We start from the raw sequence: 15,688 nt of genomic DNA on the forward strand, positions 1-15,688 counted from the left end.
CCATTGTGGTGGTGTACAGAGCCAAAATGACGACAACTGTATCATTGTCCAAATATTTATGGACCTGACTGTAATTGGGCTTTATGCTGACGATGTGATCTGTTATTTAGAGGACACCGATACATGCCTTCCTATATTAACCAATCAATTTGAGATGTTTGGCTTCTAATTGAACTTAGCTAAAACCCAAATTTAACAAATTTAATTATTACCCAACCAAAATTATACAACTTTACACATTTAGCGGTCACTTTAGTACGAGGAAGTGACTGAGCTATATAAAGCCAACTATATCACAGTGGATGAGGACATTGGGAAGGATACTGAGAGGTGGGTTGTTTTTTCACTGGATTTCAGTTAAAAAATAAACACACTTCAAAGACTCTTGTACTATTTCAGTCACTACCAATCTATATCCCTGAAGGAAAATTTCAAGTCTGGGAAAAAGTTATTTCAAGGTTTACATGGAATGGAAATGGAAATGAAGGCCAAGAGTCAAATCTGACAAAGTACAGATTGGGAAATATAGAGGGGGTACGGCACTGCCAAACCTTGAGGATAATTTCTATGCAGCGCAATTTAGACAAGTAATTTATTGGTGTGGTAAGGACTATGAGGCAAAATGCAAAAATCTAGAGCGATATGCACAAGGAAGGGAAATTCAAAGCCTCACTGGAGACAGATGTAGCAAAGGATTTACTTCAACTGGTAGATGCTGTCACTAGATCTACGTTAGAATCGGGGTTTAACCTAGTACAAAAATATAGATTAGCGAAAGAGCTCAAACTACTTAAATGAATAGAATATGATAAACATTTTATACCGGGCACTCTTGATCAAAGGTTCAAACAATGGATTCCAAAAGATGGGAATGTTGTGAGTTTCCAGGAGCTAAAACAAAACTATACATTAAACAATGAGGAACACATCGGATATTTCCAATTGAGGGTCTTTTATGTCAGAGAAATAAAGCATAATATAAATCAGGATGAAAATTGAATAATTAGAACCATAATTGGAGTTTACATTTAAAATAAATATAGAATAATAACTTCACTATATCAACATCTATTAGAAAGAAGAGGAAACACTGTGTGTAAAGCTGATATGGGAAAAAGAATTAGGTGTGAATATTACAGAAGATGAATGGTTGCATATTTGGAGAACACCATCTTCAACATCCTCTCGTACTTGGAGGAAGCACTGTTGGAGGAACATAATTAAAGTCTTTATTACAACCCAAACTGAAAGCAAATACTTGTCTACAGCACAACCATGTTGGAAAAGATGTGAGGCAATAAATTTGGATCATGCCCATGTATTTTGGCTCTGTCCTGAAATTGTACAGTATGGAGTAAATGTTCATTTGATTATCAAAATTGTGGGCTATGATATACCTAGATTGTGCATAATACTGTACTTTGGCAACATGACAAGTGAAATTGAGCTAAGAAAAGATAGTATCTACTGAAAGTCTTGTTGGCAGCTTGTGAAAAGGCTGTCATGAAGAGATGGTTCAAGGCGGAACCACCAACACAAGAAGAATGGCTGAAAACTGTGAATGAAATATATGATATGGAACTGTTATAGGAACGGAGCTCAAGAGCAGCGATGTCGAAAGAAATGGGAGAAATGGACAATGTTTACATGTCAGTAACAAGATAAGAGAGTGAACCACTGAATGTCACAGGGATTAATAGGTTTTGCAAGACCGGGTAAGCCAGATCTGTTTATGTTTATTTTTTATGTGGTTTGTACAGTCACATCACAATTGTGATGTTTAGGCAGAATTATCCCCAGATAACAAAATATATTTTCAATAGCAGCAGACTTCCAGAGATTGAGTGTCATTTTCGGGGCTTTTATTTGTCAGTACCTACCCCAGTGGCAGAAGTCGGATGAGATAATAAAGAGGTTGGAAGGGTCTGCCAGGTACTTGCTGAGCAGCTTCCCGTATTCCTGTTCCTTGGACTCACTCAGGGCACCCACAAGCACAGGGACGATGCTAAACTCGTCTTTGTGGCTGCAACATCAGATGATTGAGTTAACAACTTGAGTACAACAACTGCACCTCACTATCAAAGTTCTATCCAGTGGGCACGGGTTAAAATCAAATCTGCATTTAAGGAAGAGTTCACCCACAAAAAGATCATCTGTTTATCAATTACTCATTCCAAGTTTCTTTAAATTCGGAAAGGAACTTCATTTTTCTCGCACACTTTTACTGTGAATGAAGAATCCAAAGAATATTCTTGATGAATTGAAGTAAAGGGGGACTGTGTTTAACAACAGCAAAACTGTGACAAAACATCCATTTACAAACTAATACAAGTCTCATTTACCCAGTCATGTGCTCAAACACATGCATTTTTGCTAAAACCTTGCTATTAAAAAAACACTACTGCTGCAGTTTTGTGAGTGTTTCTACACAAACATTCTAATATAGTTTTGCTGTTGTTTAAGCAGCTGCCCTTTTACTTCATGTCAGTTTTCTCCATTTTTGGATTCTTTGTTCACCGTAGAGACATGCAAGAAAAAAAACTGTTTTCATTACAAATTTAATATGACAGAGGATGAGTAGTTGGTATACAAATGATAATTTTGTGGGTGAAATTTTCTTTTAATAGTTTTATTTTCCATAGAGCATCCATGATGGAACACTGAAGCCTTCTGCTTTAATTTGACACTAGTGGGTTCCACCTTTACACCCAATATGCACCTTCTACGTCACTAATGCTTCTTATCAGTCAACACGCAGGTTTTAATTAAACTTAAATGTTAAATATGTGTTGAGGTAATGTGCTTGCTTCACTTCATACTACCTGATCCCTGCTTTTCTGAACCAATAAAATGCCTTTGAATCCTGCCAACCTAACAGAAGGCTGTATCAATTATGCATATCACACTTTCCATGTGTTCCTGACCCAATGTTATTCTGGTTTACAGCATGTATAGAAAGGCAACAAAAAGAATGAACAAAACCAAAATAGCGCGATACACATTCCTGCCAAATGGTCTCACACTCAGTAATCTACAGGTGACTGTAACACGCTAAAATATGCTGCAATGCGCCAAGAAGACAGGGAAGAAGAAGACTGCCAGTAAGTAAACATAAATGTACACATTGCAGAATCTGAAATTTTTTAAATCAGCTTTGCAAATGTTTCATGAGGAAGGAGATTAATTAAGTTAAATGTAAAGATAAAAAAGCTACACTCCATGACACCCTTCCCTTTGATGTGCACTGTATAGTGTTTATTCTTTAGGTCAGTGCCACTCCTGTGTGCATTACCTCTCCATGGCTTTAGCAGTGTAAGGCAAGTGCATTTCAATACTGTGCTCATCTTCATCTGTCTGCAGACTCATCCGCTCAAACAACCCAGTTTTCCAGAGGTCGGCATAAACTGTAAAACAGAGGTGAGTTTCACTTTAATTCATGTTATCATGAACATGTCAACTGATTAAGTCGTTTTTGGAGCTACACACGCATTTAAATTGGGTATCCTTTTAAGCTTTTAGCTGAGCAAAACCTCATAATTGAAAAAGCCTTTATCTTAATAATGGGGGAACTGTCTGGTCCCTGGAGGATGATTAAAAGCGTATCACCTCCCGAGACTGCTTGAGGTCTGCATGTGGGAGCTCTAGTCAGGCTAGACTAAAACAATCACAATGAAGAAAGGCTAACTTAATGGTTATTTTGTTTTTCACATTTTTTTAGTGTAATGATCCAGAATGACTAAAAAAAGTGTGTTTGTTTCATTTGGATTTCAGCATAAATCGTGCACACCACTCTACACTTAACAATACTGTGATCCAAACTGTGTTTATGCTACTCCCTTACATGATCCCTAAGATACCTGATTAACCCCTTAGCATGTGTCAACATCTGAGACTGAGCGGCACACACAAAAAGCAGAAATCACATTATCATGAGTGAAAATTGTGAATACCCTTCTGGTCGATTCTCAGGTCATAGAGAGGTGTTCTATAGATCTCTGCAGGTGACAGGGCACAGCGGGAGAGGGGCACATGGTGTGAAGGTCCCAGGATGAACACCCTACGACTGAAGGGCAACACAATTTTATCACTCTTGCTCTATTCACAAAAGACACACCACCAGCTCTATATTCTACTATCTAAACTCATATCTGTTCACTCTGTAGGGGGTAAATTTACAATAAGAAACAGTCATTCAAAGCATTTTCTTGTGTAAGGAAATGGAGATAGAAAACTGAATGACTTACGTAACAGAGGGATCAACCTGCTTGTAGGCATGTGCTGCACAAGCACCACAGTAGGTATACCCAGCATGCCTGCAAACAAAAACATGTCAATTTAGAGTGAGACGACACCACAGACACCATCTGACATGTTCGGATTGTAGTCGGCGTGTGCTTACGGCGCTATGATGGCTCTAGCAGGTCTGATCGTGGACTCTGCTTTGGACAGCCAGCCTTCTAGTTGTGCGTTCAGCTGGGATCCTGAAAAGGTAGGGGAAAGGGGAAAAATAATTTGATTTCAGATCAGTACGATAAAGAGGAGCCACCAATACAGTATGTACTACTTTTGCTATGCTTCCTCACAGGACTAAGAGCACATACAGAGCTGAAAAAAACCATACATTTTATTATCAATATAAAAAGGATTTGATTAGGGCTTCAGCTAACGATTATTTTCATTGATGACTAATCTGTTGATTATTTCTTCGATTAGTCGACAAATCATTTTATCAAAAAATGTGTTAAGATGTTGAAAAATGTCGGTCTGTCTCTCCCAAACCCCAAAATTACGTCATCTAATGTCTTGTTTCGTACTCACGCCAAAGGGTTTTAGTTCACCGTCATGGGAGAGTGTGTAAAGCTGCCAATATCTGAACATAAGACGCTGCAATAAGAGTATTTTGGGGTACTTTTATAGTACTTTTGTATGAAAATGACTCGAACCGATTACTCGACTACTAAAATAGTCACCGATTATGTTAATAGTCGATCATCAATTAGTCGACTAATCGATGCAGCCCTAGATTTGATAGACAGCAAAGCTACAAGCATAGATCAATAACACCAAGGTATTTTTTTTAAATCAATATGTCACTGTAATAATCCCTGAGGGGTGAAATCCAAGTGTGACAATAGTGGTTCATTTAAACGTGTCATTAAGTGTTGTGTTTTTCTGGGTGAGAAATGCTGATAAACCAGAACAATAAACCAGATCTTTCAGGGTAAAACACTCAATCATTGACTGTCAATATAGAGTCTACCATACTGTGCTCTGATCCAGATTACACAATGAAAAATTACATCAATTTTGAACTGGCTCCCTATAAGTGACTGGAACACACTGCCTATGTCACAGGACAGACTACCTGTGTTTATCTTTACTAGTGTCCAAAGCTGCTAATGTCAGCATCAATCAAACACAGCTGAATAACTCAGATAATTAAGTCTGCAGGAAAAACAAACAACCGGTGTAATTAGTTGTGTAAAAACGAACAAGGACACCGGGGATCAAGATAGATTAACGTTAGCTCAGCCTTCACATGTAGCTTATGGACATATTACTATTGATATGCAGTGCAAATATCGTTGGTGTCTGTTGTGTCGAAAACGGGTGTTACAAACAATGCAGTAAGACAAGCTTAGACTGGATAAACAGGCAGGCTTCAGGGGTTTAATAACTAGAAACTAGCAGCTAGCTGGTGAAATGGAGGAAGGGGTGCAACATGAACCTTCAATTTTCTGCCCTGCCCTTCCCAGTCCTTTGTTTCATGGCAGCGAGTGTTTCTATACCTAACTTACAGGAGTCAGTGTCAGACACCCTATATATACTATACTGGAAGCTTAAGTTAAAAATTGCTGCTGGCAGGCTGTGTCGGGAAATGTCCTATTGTAGCCAGATAGCAGGTAGGCCAGGAAGTTCTGCAATGTTAGCCAAGTTAGCTATTGTTAAATTGGTAGCTTTGATTGCTTGTCAAAAATGCTGAGCAGCAGATGTCCGTTTGTTTTGGAAGATTTCCATCGACCACCCGAGGAGGAAGTGCTGAATAAGCTCAAACCAACCATGCACCAAATGGGATAACCGAGATGAGGCAGTCAGTGCCAGCTAATGAAAGCTAGTCGACTTTTCATCAGATGGATTACCGTTATAACCTTAACGTTAGCCATCGCCGTCTGCTGTGGCAAGCCATGAATTCAACAGTATTCGAGCATAAGATAATGAAGGTTACGCGAAATGAATCGTCAATAAAACCAATAAAACATGAGAAAATAATCAACAACACCCAGCTAGCATACAGCTTGCTAACGGTGCTGTGTTGACAGTTACCCGAAGCAGAGTACCAGCTCCCGGCGTGACTTGCTTCTCTGCACACCACTCGGTTCGACATCTTGGTTCCCAAGCCGCCTATCTTGGTTTGCTTGACTTTTGTCAGGCGAGAAAAAGTAAAAATGCAAAAGCCGGTGTCAGCTAACCAAAAGGAGAAAAGATGCCAGCGAGCTGACTTGCTTGTAAAGACAAAGGGCAGTTCGACTGGAGAGACAGCTGGGCTAGCTAGCTAACAAGCTCAGTGTTCGGTCAGCTGGCCGTTGTGTTGTTACCGGTTAATAAGTTAGCCGGAGAGAGCAGCTAACGTCAGTTTGTTGGGCAGTCTGGTGTTGTTATCATGTAAATTTAGAAAGGCACGAAATATAAAATCTTCGAAATGTGCCAATAGAGTACAGCCAGAGGAGCAATGACAGAAACTACAGCTGTCACAATCGGAATCAGAGGATTACTTGTTTGTCTGTCGAGCCAGGTAAGGGGCGTGTCTAAACCCGTTATTGCAGTGACGTAAAAGCATTTTGATTGGTTACTTCATTCACCAGCAGAAAGTGATTCGTGGAAAAACCCAAGAGGCGTAGCCGTTACTAAAAAGATTGTTTGATTATGGAATTGCGCTGCCCGTCAGGTGAGCGGGTACAGTGTGACAGGAGGAAGCAGGACTGTCAACAGCACATCAGTCAATATGCATTGCTCTTCTCATAAGAGAAAAGTAGTGTTTAGTGTATTATCCAGTGGGGGAAGAGGTATTCCAAACCTTAACTTAAGTAAAAGTGCTAATACTACACTGTAAAAATACTCTGGTACAAGTTAAGTCCTGTATTAAAATTGTTACTCAAGCACTAGTAAGTATAACCAGGAAAATGTAGTTAAAGTATTAAAAGTAAAAGCTCTTAGTGCAATAAAAAAGTAAAGTACAAGTACCTCAAATTTGTGCTTACTCACAGTGCTTGAGTAAATGTACTAAATTACATTCCACCACTGGTATTGTCTTACAATGTTAAGAAAATTATTTTGTATTGAATAATCAGACACCACCCAAGTATATTATTCATGTAATAAAATGAAAGAACCCTGATTATCTGTAATTTAAAAATGTTGTGGAGAGTCGTCTCAGAGCTTTAAGGCTGTTAAAAAGGATAACTGCAAAGTGTCTCCTCAGGGCTTATGCTTTCTCATCTAAGAACACACTTACTGTCTATCTAGTGTCTTGATGTTTTATTTGTAAATGGATCACTTTGCATAAAAAACAAAATTAGGCATGACTGATGGGGAATGCAACACATGAGAGGATAAAGATAACACGTCAAGACAAAGGCCCCTTGTACAATGTATCACATAGTTTTGTAAAGAAACAAATCTCTATATTCTCAAAGGGTGAAAATATGTCATCAGTGATTTGCTTATTCCACACCAATTTACTGTGGACATGTGTGAGTCAGACAACATAGTAAATAAACATTCTAACACTTCCCACTGATAGGCAAAACCCCATAGACTAAACGCCTTAACAACAAGGCTCCAAGTTAATATGGCCTCACTTTAATGACTCACATGACATACCCCTCACAGTCAACTAGAAACTGAATTGCTCAAGTCTTTTGTGAATCTGAATCAAAAAACCACATGAGATAAAATAACCCTCTGCCTTTAAGCGTTTCAAACAAAAATGGAAGATAAACAGTTTCAACATATAATGCACAGAAGGAAAGTACAACCTGATAGCAGGACTTCAAGGTAGGAATTTTGCATTCAAAAGAGTATACAGTTTATGTCATTCAGTATACCATGTCAAAACATTCACTGGGACTGCTTTAACACCTCACTAACATATATTTAGACCTAGTTTGTATCTATCTACAGTACCTGGGATGACATGAACTCCAGATTGTAGCAGTTGACTGGGAGTGGATATGCTCCTGAAATCTGTGACTCTCATGATCGGAGAGTATCCACTATCATCATATATATGTATATATATGTATATACATATATATATATATGTATATATATATATATATATATATATATATATATATCTTCTTGGGGCTCTAGGGGTCCTGAAATTGAACCATGTTGCACAATAATAGCATTTTATATTGAGTGCACACTGTACAGTTCTTTTCAGTGCCCAACAAAGTGCATGTCGGTACTTGAAACATGTACTCACAATGACACGTAGGCCCTTGTCTTTTTGTAAAATGTCCTTCGAGAGGTCATACTGCTGGTCTTAAATGATCAATGTAATCTCAGGACAGAGGTATGGATCATATTTTTTGGCCAGGATCAAATATATCATACACAAATCAAGTACAGCTATATTATATTGTATTTGAATTAAGTCATATCCATTGTTGTACTGTATTACCCACAAAAATCACATGGGGTCTCAAGAAATGTTTCAAGCATATGGTTGTGGAGCAGCATTGAAAAAGGAACTGTACTGTGTGCACTTCTTAAATCTAAATTAAGAATTCCAGTATTTTATTTCCATGTCCAAGGAAAGTTCAATCAATATTTGTGAACATGAGCTGCTCTCCCTCAGAGAAAAAAGTTTCAAACTTATGGTAGGCTATAAAGTGTGGAGCTGCTCCATAGACAATGAATGGGAGGCTGATTTTGTTAAAGCACAGAATGTTTGTTTTCTTTTCATACCCAAATGAACTTTATTATACTGTAGTGTTCTCAGCTCTGAAATGGAAAATGCACAAAATACTCAGGACATTCCCCTGGGTGCTCTCAGTGTCATTTAGAACACCTTTCACCATTCATTGTCTGTGGAGCATCTCCACACTTTATACCCTATGACATCACACATTTGAGTTTTAGCACTCTAGTTTTTGGCTTTGAGAGTTTTTCATATTTACTAAAAAATTTTGGACTGTTTTAGACCATAGAAATAACATGTGTGAATTTTGCAGGTGAAGTTCCCCTTTACACTGTTATTGCAGAACCACGTTTATACATTGATTTATTAAAACACGACTAAAAAAATAAGATGATTTTGATTGTTTGCGCAGTATAATAATACTAATAATAATAAATGTATTTATAAAGCGCTTTCAATCAAAGTGCTGTGCATCATTAAAAACAGAAAGGCTACTACAAACAGTATACAATAAATAAAACCAGAGATATTGGATGAAGCTTCATCCAATATCTCTGATAAAACACAAAAAAAACGCTTTTATTTTGAAACTCAGGCGGAAGTTAAACACTTTGTGCTCGGCACCGGAACCGAACGGGAGGGCAGGGACTGCTATCAAGCGTACACACGGGAAAGCGGAAGCTATAGGTGGAAATGTGTTTTGCAGCGATGAGACGCTAGAGTTATTGTCACATATATGGCAAAATATTGTTGTATAAACCAAAGACGTCGGATAGACCCGGATACAGATGTTATTTAAAAGCAATATTTGACAGCGCCCTCTTTAAAAAGTGGCTAACTCCGCGCTACAACTGACAACAAGGAGACAGCAACGTGAGAGTAATGTCGGCCAAAACAATGGCAAGTAAAGGCAAAGACAGCGGTGAAGTTATCAAAAACTACCATAAACAGGCGTTTGAGTATGTATCGAAGGCATTAAGGATCGACGAAGATGATTCAGGTTTGTTTATTTGTGTTTATGAGCGGTTATAAGTAGCTGTTGTGTTGTGGCAGCTTGTAATAAACACCCTCTCCCTGTGATAACAGCAGAGAAAGAGGAGGCTGTGCAGTGGTACAAAAAGGGGATATCTGAGCTTGAAAAGGGTATTGCAGTAGAGATCACGGGACAAGGTAAAAAGCAAACAAACATGCGGATGTACACAGTGTGCAGTGGTGACATGCTTTCGCTTTATAACCTCAATGTTTTGTTACCAGGAGAGCACTATGACAGAGCAAAGAGACTCCAAGATAAAATGGTCACCAATCTCACCATGGCTAAAGATAGGCTTGCTTTATTAGGCAAGTTTCATAAGGTTGTCTGACACTCTAAAGTATAGACTTACAAATTGATATTGTTACCTGTGCTGGAGATAAACGCTGTTTTTGTTTCACAGAAGCAACAATGGCAGCTAAAAGGAGGAGTGATCCACAGAAGACCCCAAACCATGTTCTTCCACAACCAAAGCCTGTGCCTAAAAGCCAGCCTGCAGTGCGAGGTGTGTCCACTAACATCAGGCCCTCCTCTGCTGTCAGACCCCCATCCAGATCCACTGATCCAAAGGTGATTTTTAAATTAATATTTAGTCGTCCAGTCATATGTTTCTCCAAAATGTCTGAGCTTAATGAGGCATGCACTGCTTTCTGGATATTTTTCTTCCTGTTCAGGTGATCCCACGGGGGGGAAAAGCTCAAAATGGAAAACCTACAACTGTGAGACAGCCCCCGAAGAGGGATATGAGAAACTTCAAGAATGTGGACAGCAAACTGGCCAACTTGATTCTGAATGAAATTGTTGACAAGTATGTAGAAGAAATGCTTTAACATCACTTGTAAGGTTTGCTGTCAGTGGGATGCAAATTCAAAAAGAAAACCTTCACTACAGTTAACGTAGCTTTCTGTGTTCATTGCAGTGGAGCGACTGTATCCTTCGAAGACATTGCGGGACAGGACCTGGCCAAGCAAGCACTCCAAGAGATTGTCATCCTCCCTGCCTTAAGACCAGAGGTAATCGATTACAACTACTTTGTCTCACTTTATTTCTGCTTTTTCAGAGTTATATTTAACACTTTTCAAATTTTGCCATTTAGCTCTTTACTGGCCTGAGAGCTCCAGCACGTGGTTTGCTTTTATTTGGCCCTCCTGGCAATGGAAAAACCATGCTGGTAAGTTAAGTGTTCTCTCCAACACAGCTAACACATTAGTTCAGATTTAACTGTGCTTCATTATTTGCATTTAGTTGATAGTCATGCCTCAGTGTTATCAGTTGAATTACAGCCTTTGTTTCCTCTTACAAGGCCAAAGCAGTCGCAGCGGAGTCAAAAGCCACATTCTTCAGCATCAGTGCCGCCAGTTTGACCTCCAAATATGTAAGAAAATGTTGCACCCACAAACCACAACACACTCAGGGTAGACATATGTTAAAGATAAGTAGATTTATTCTGAAAGAATAGATTAGAAAATGATCACTCACTGACCTTCAGCGGCTTTCTGTTGTCAACAGCCAACCAGTCAGGCCCAAATCAATAAAAATCAAAAAATAATCCAAAAATCTCAGCATTAACAAATATTATACATACTATCATATCTCTTATCATCTCCTTCGTCCATACCTTGATGTTAAATCTCTGGCAACAGGTCTCACCTGCCGCTTGCATCCAAATGGTAAAACAGAATTGACTACATCTTTCAATAGTCATAGTCCCCAAACTAATGTGCAGTTACAAACCAGATTATCGAAATTCTAAAAATAACAGCTTAAATCCCGGGGAGATTCGCTAGCCTTTAGCAACGGTTGTTGTGTACTAGTGCCCAACGCAACCTAAAGTTACAACATCAGTTTCCTTAAACAATATAACGACACATAATACAAGCAAACAAAAAATACACGTAAATGAACTATTAAAATAACACTACAAATAAAATATGAAGGTGTTTAAGCATAGACTGTGTAAATAATGGACTAAGCTACCGTGATGTCACCCTTTGTATTGTGGACTGCCGTTTTGAAGCCTTAAGTTTGGCATTGCGGCTGTTGCCGTCTTTTTTTTTCGTTGTTTGTTTTTTTGGAGCCAGAAGTGACCATGTTTGTACGAGAAAGTGAAGCTGGGAAGGAGCTAAAGGTGGATTTGACTGAGAAGCCGAGGATACTATTGGCAGTCACTCAAAGCACCCGTCCTCAATTATGCATAAATTAAAGCCTTGATAAAATGTAAACGGGTGAGTTTTAAAAGAAAACTCATCCCCTGTGCAATTGTCATGAAGGGGAAATTAGCTATAGAGAGCTATAAAAAATAACCACACCAGTTCATATACTCACAGTTGATCTCGTGCCTTTCATATTCAAAATAGAAATGATTGAAATTGAACAGGGAGGTGTCTGTCAACGTGTAAATTAGATGCATACATATAAAACAACACATATAAGCAGGTGAGCAGTAGGCTATAAATATCCCCTGTGCCACAAAAACACTTTTAGTGCTCTGTCTTTTGGGAGAAGCTCTCCACACTACACTAAATCACCTTTTCTGTCATCACCATCACAGGTGGGAGAGGGCGAGAAGCTTGTCCGAGCGCTGTTTGCGGTTGCCAGAGAATTGCAGCCCTCGGTCATCTTCATCGGTTTGTTTATTCTATTTATAGACTAAATGTGCCCCCCAGATTGTGGCTCACAAACAAACCCTTTATTTTGTTTTGTTTTTTTATCTTATATTCAGATGAAGTCGACAGCTTGCTCTGTGAAAGGAGGGAGGGAGAACATGATGCCTCTCGTCGATTAAAAACCGAGTTTCTCATTGAGTTTGACGGGGTAAGAGCAGCAACAGAGCTGTCGCTCTGCGGCCTCTGAAATTTGATCAGAAACCGACTCCAGAGTGCTAAAGTCACAGGTGTTATTTTCACAACGGTGCTTCTTGGTTTCAGGTGCAGTCAGGAGGAGATGACAGGGTGCTCGTAATGGGAGCGACCAACAGGCCTCAGGAGCTCGATGAAGCAGTACTGAGGTATGTGATGCAGCCACACATGCTGCACAAATATTATTTACTTCTTTTGTTACGAGCTCACTGCAGTTTTGCTCTTGTCTTAAACTTACAGGCGCTTTGCAAAAAGGGTTTATGTGGCTTTGCCGGATGCGGAGGTATTAGCATCAGAACCATTATCACAGTTCATAACTATGATCTTTGTTAACTTTGAAATGTAAGTGGTGCAACGTTGTTAAAGTAATTCATTTTTAAGAGTTTTGTAACTCTCATCCCTTCAGACAAGATTCACGTTGCTCAAGAACCTTTTAGGAAAGCACGGGAATCCACTCAGCAAAAGTGAGCTGACCCATCTCGCAAAGTGAGTTTCATAATTTTCACAGCCTTCACAGCATTATTTAAGTGTTAGCTTGCATTAATTCCTGTATATGTTACTTGATAGAGCGACTTCGGGATATTCAGGAAGTGATCTCACGTCATTAGCCAAAGATGCTGCGCTTGGGCCGATCAGAGGTAAGACGCCATCCTCACATTATCGCATGGTTCGTGTTTATTTCAGCCTCCATGATGAGCTAAATCAGTTTCTTTATTCATGTGAAAATCTGCTCTTGCACAGAGTTGGGACCAGACCAAGTCCGAAGTATGGCTGCTAGTGAGGTAAGGTTGTTAAACTACTCACATTACTGCAGATATATTTCCATTGTGTAACAGTGCTTGTCTGTATAGTTACGCTCTTCTGTCTGTATCCACAGATGCGTAACATAAAGGTGAAAGACTTTGAGGATTCCCTGAAGCGCATTAAACCCAGTGTCAGCCCAGCAACTCTTAATATGTATACCAAGTGGAACAAAGATTTTGGTGACACAACAGCTTTTTGAACTTTACAGTTTTCTCTTGTAAAAAACAACAACAAAACTGGAAATCGAGTAACAGCTGACTCCTCTGTTTTATGCTACGGGTACAAGACGTCATTAACACAAATTAACTTAAACCAACCCTTGGCAGGCTGGTAAAGCTATAATGTAAAATATTATGACATTTGGAAATGTCTTACGTTCCCTGTTTTATGGGAAGGCTTTGGTAGTAAGATTTCTATGCGTTTTCTTTCTTATAACAGCCCTGAAACACTGTCTTGCTACTTGAAAATTCCTTATTTATTCTCAAGAATGTCCTGAAAATTTTCAAGTGATTTTTCTCTTGCCTCAAGAGGGCAGCAAGTTTCTGTAAATCCTGACATAACCTTTTTGATTTAGATCATTTTACACATCCACACTAGTTACCCGGTGTATTGACAGGTTGATGGTACTGATCACCAAGTGCTCGCTGTACTTACGAGAATGACGATGATTGGGAGAAGAGTCGCCAAATGTGGTGCAATTGTATTATAAGTTGTTGTTTTTTTTCGTTTGCACTGATAGTCTGTAGATACAAATACTTTTATTGTGCTTGGAAGTAGGAGACCTAATGAATTGCTGTGTTGGCCAATAAGAAAAGAGAAAAGTATTCAATTGAGCAGAAGTGTGACGACTTCCTACTTTTCCTCATGTATCAATAAATACATTAATTAAAGTTTTATCAGCTTTATTTTTACCTTTTCTTTAAAATCAGGTTCTAACTGTGGTATCATATTCAGATGAGTATTTGCCTGCTTTTTGTCCACCAAAGAACAAACACATCACATTTACTTTTTTCGTCCTACAGCAGGGAAATTTGCAACATTACAGCAGCAAAGGTATCGTGAAAACAGGAAGAACCAGTAGGAAAAGAATAAAATACAAAGCAATACATAAGTACATAAAATAAATCAACTGTACAAAGACAAAAGCAGTATAACAAGCAAACAGTGTAAGAACACAGCAATATAATAAGGAAGCATAAAAAAGAAGCAGAATGTAATAAAGAGAGACTGACTGGCTGATTTTACATTATTGACTAATGGAAGTATAGATATTGCACAGTTTAACAATACTGATATTGCACCTGAGCCATTGCTAGTAAGCAGTAAAAAATAAAAGCAAGATATAAGAAACAGACAGGCTGAGTGGCAGAATTTTACATTATTGTAAAAGTATCAGGTGTAGATATTTTGCAGTTAACATATACAGATTATTATTGATTGTCATTCGTGCAATATCTGTATCTGTATATGCTAACTATATAACATAGCTAACATATGATATAGTAACCTTATAAAAACAGAACAAACATGTTTTTTATTTGGTTATTTCTCACATTCCTTTTTACAAGAAAAAATATTCCAACATAGGCTGACAGTTTACAACAGGTGACAGTATTTATAAGGTCATACATCTGCAACATACAACATGAAAATATGTATTAGAATAGATCAAATTAAAATGATAATAACACTTACATTAACTAGCATAAATAACATAAGCATATATAAAGAAATATATAATTATATAAATATATATATATATATATATGTATGTATGTATGTATATAACATGGTGTCTCCATAGAAACAGTCAAAAAGCACAAACCTGCAATATTTATGTAGCTATTACACTGAAACATTATCTTTATATGTTACAACATTCTCTTACATACTCAGCAGACATCTTGGTAGCTGACTTTTAAAATATTTAATAAATTGTCCCCTTTTTTAAAAACAAACAGGTCTGTTTTTTTTCCCCTTGGTGACATCAGTCAGTTTTTCCATGGCTAAATAGTTTAATTGTGGTTTTTATTTTCATTTTGTCAAATACAAAAGAAAATATCCACATTT

General features: G+C 38.2%; 2 protein-coding genes across 2 annotated transcripts in view; one reads left to right on the forward strand and one right to left on the reverse strand.

Annotated features, from left to right (window-relative positions):
- memo1 (mediator of cell motility 1) overlaps nucleotides 1-6,784 on the reverse strand; it is a 9,850-nt gene extending 3,066 nt beyond the window's left edge. The window contains exons 1-6 of the mRNA XM_050071753.1: nucleotides 6,325-6,784; nucleotides 4,400-4,481; nucleotides 4,245-4,313; nucleotides 3,951-4,063; nucleotides 3,293-3,404; nucleotides 1,881-2,023 (exon numbers count right to left, since the gene is read on the reverse strand). Of these exons, the coding sequence (XP_049927710.1) occupies nucleotides 1,881-2,023; nucleotides 3,293-3,404; nucleotides 3,951-4,063; nucleotides 4,245-4,313; nucleotides 4,400-4,481; nucleotides 6,325-6,385 (580 nt within the window). The 5' untranslated portion in view covers nucleotides 6,386-6,784. The remainder of the gene's footprint in view (nucleotides 1-1,880; nucleotides 2,024-3,292; nucleotides 3,405-3,950; nucleotides 4,064-4,244; nucleotides 4,314-4,399; nucleotides 4,482-6,324) is intronic.
- Nucleotides 6,785-9,555: 2,771 nt separating this feature from the next.
- On the forward strand, nucleotides 9,556-14,512 carry LOC126406971 (spastin-like). The gene is made up of 16 exons (XM_050071591.1): nucleotides 9,556-9,926; nucleotides 10,013-10,096; nucleotides 10,181-10,264; nucleotides 10,360-10,526; nucleotides 10,631-10,764; nucleotides 10,876-10,969; nucleotides 11,053-11,127; nucleotides 11,260-11,331; nucleotides 12,508-12,583; nucleotides 12,679-12,770; nucleotides 12,884-12,963; nucleotides 13,055-13,097; nucleotides 13,221-13,300; nucleotides 13,382-13,452; nucleotides 13,556-13,596; nucleotides 13,692-14,512. The coding sequence occupies exons 1-16, from the start codon at nucleotides 9,809-9,811 to the stop codon at nucleotides 13,815-13,817; spliced, it is 1,437 nt and encodes a 478-aa protein (XP_049927548.1). The 5' UTR covers nucleotides 9,556-9,808; the 3' UTR covers nucleotides 13,818-14,512.
- Nucleotides 14,513-15,688: the final 1,176 nt, after the last annotated feature.

The sequence above is a fragment of the Epinephelus moara genome, chromosome 19 (assembly GCF_006386435.1).
Source record: "Epinephelus moara isolate mb chromosome 19, YSFRI_EMoa_1.0, whole genome shotgun sequence".
Classification (NCBI taxonomy): domain Eukaryota; kingdom Metazoa; phylum Chordata; class Actinopteri; order Perciformes; family Serranidae; genus Epinephelus; species Epinephelus moara.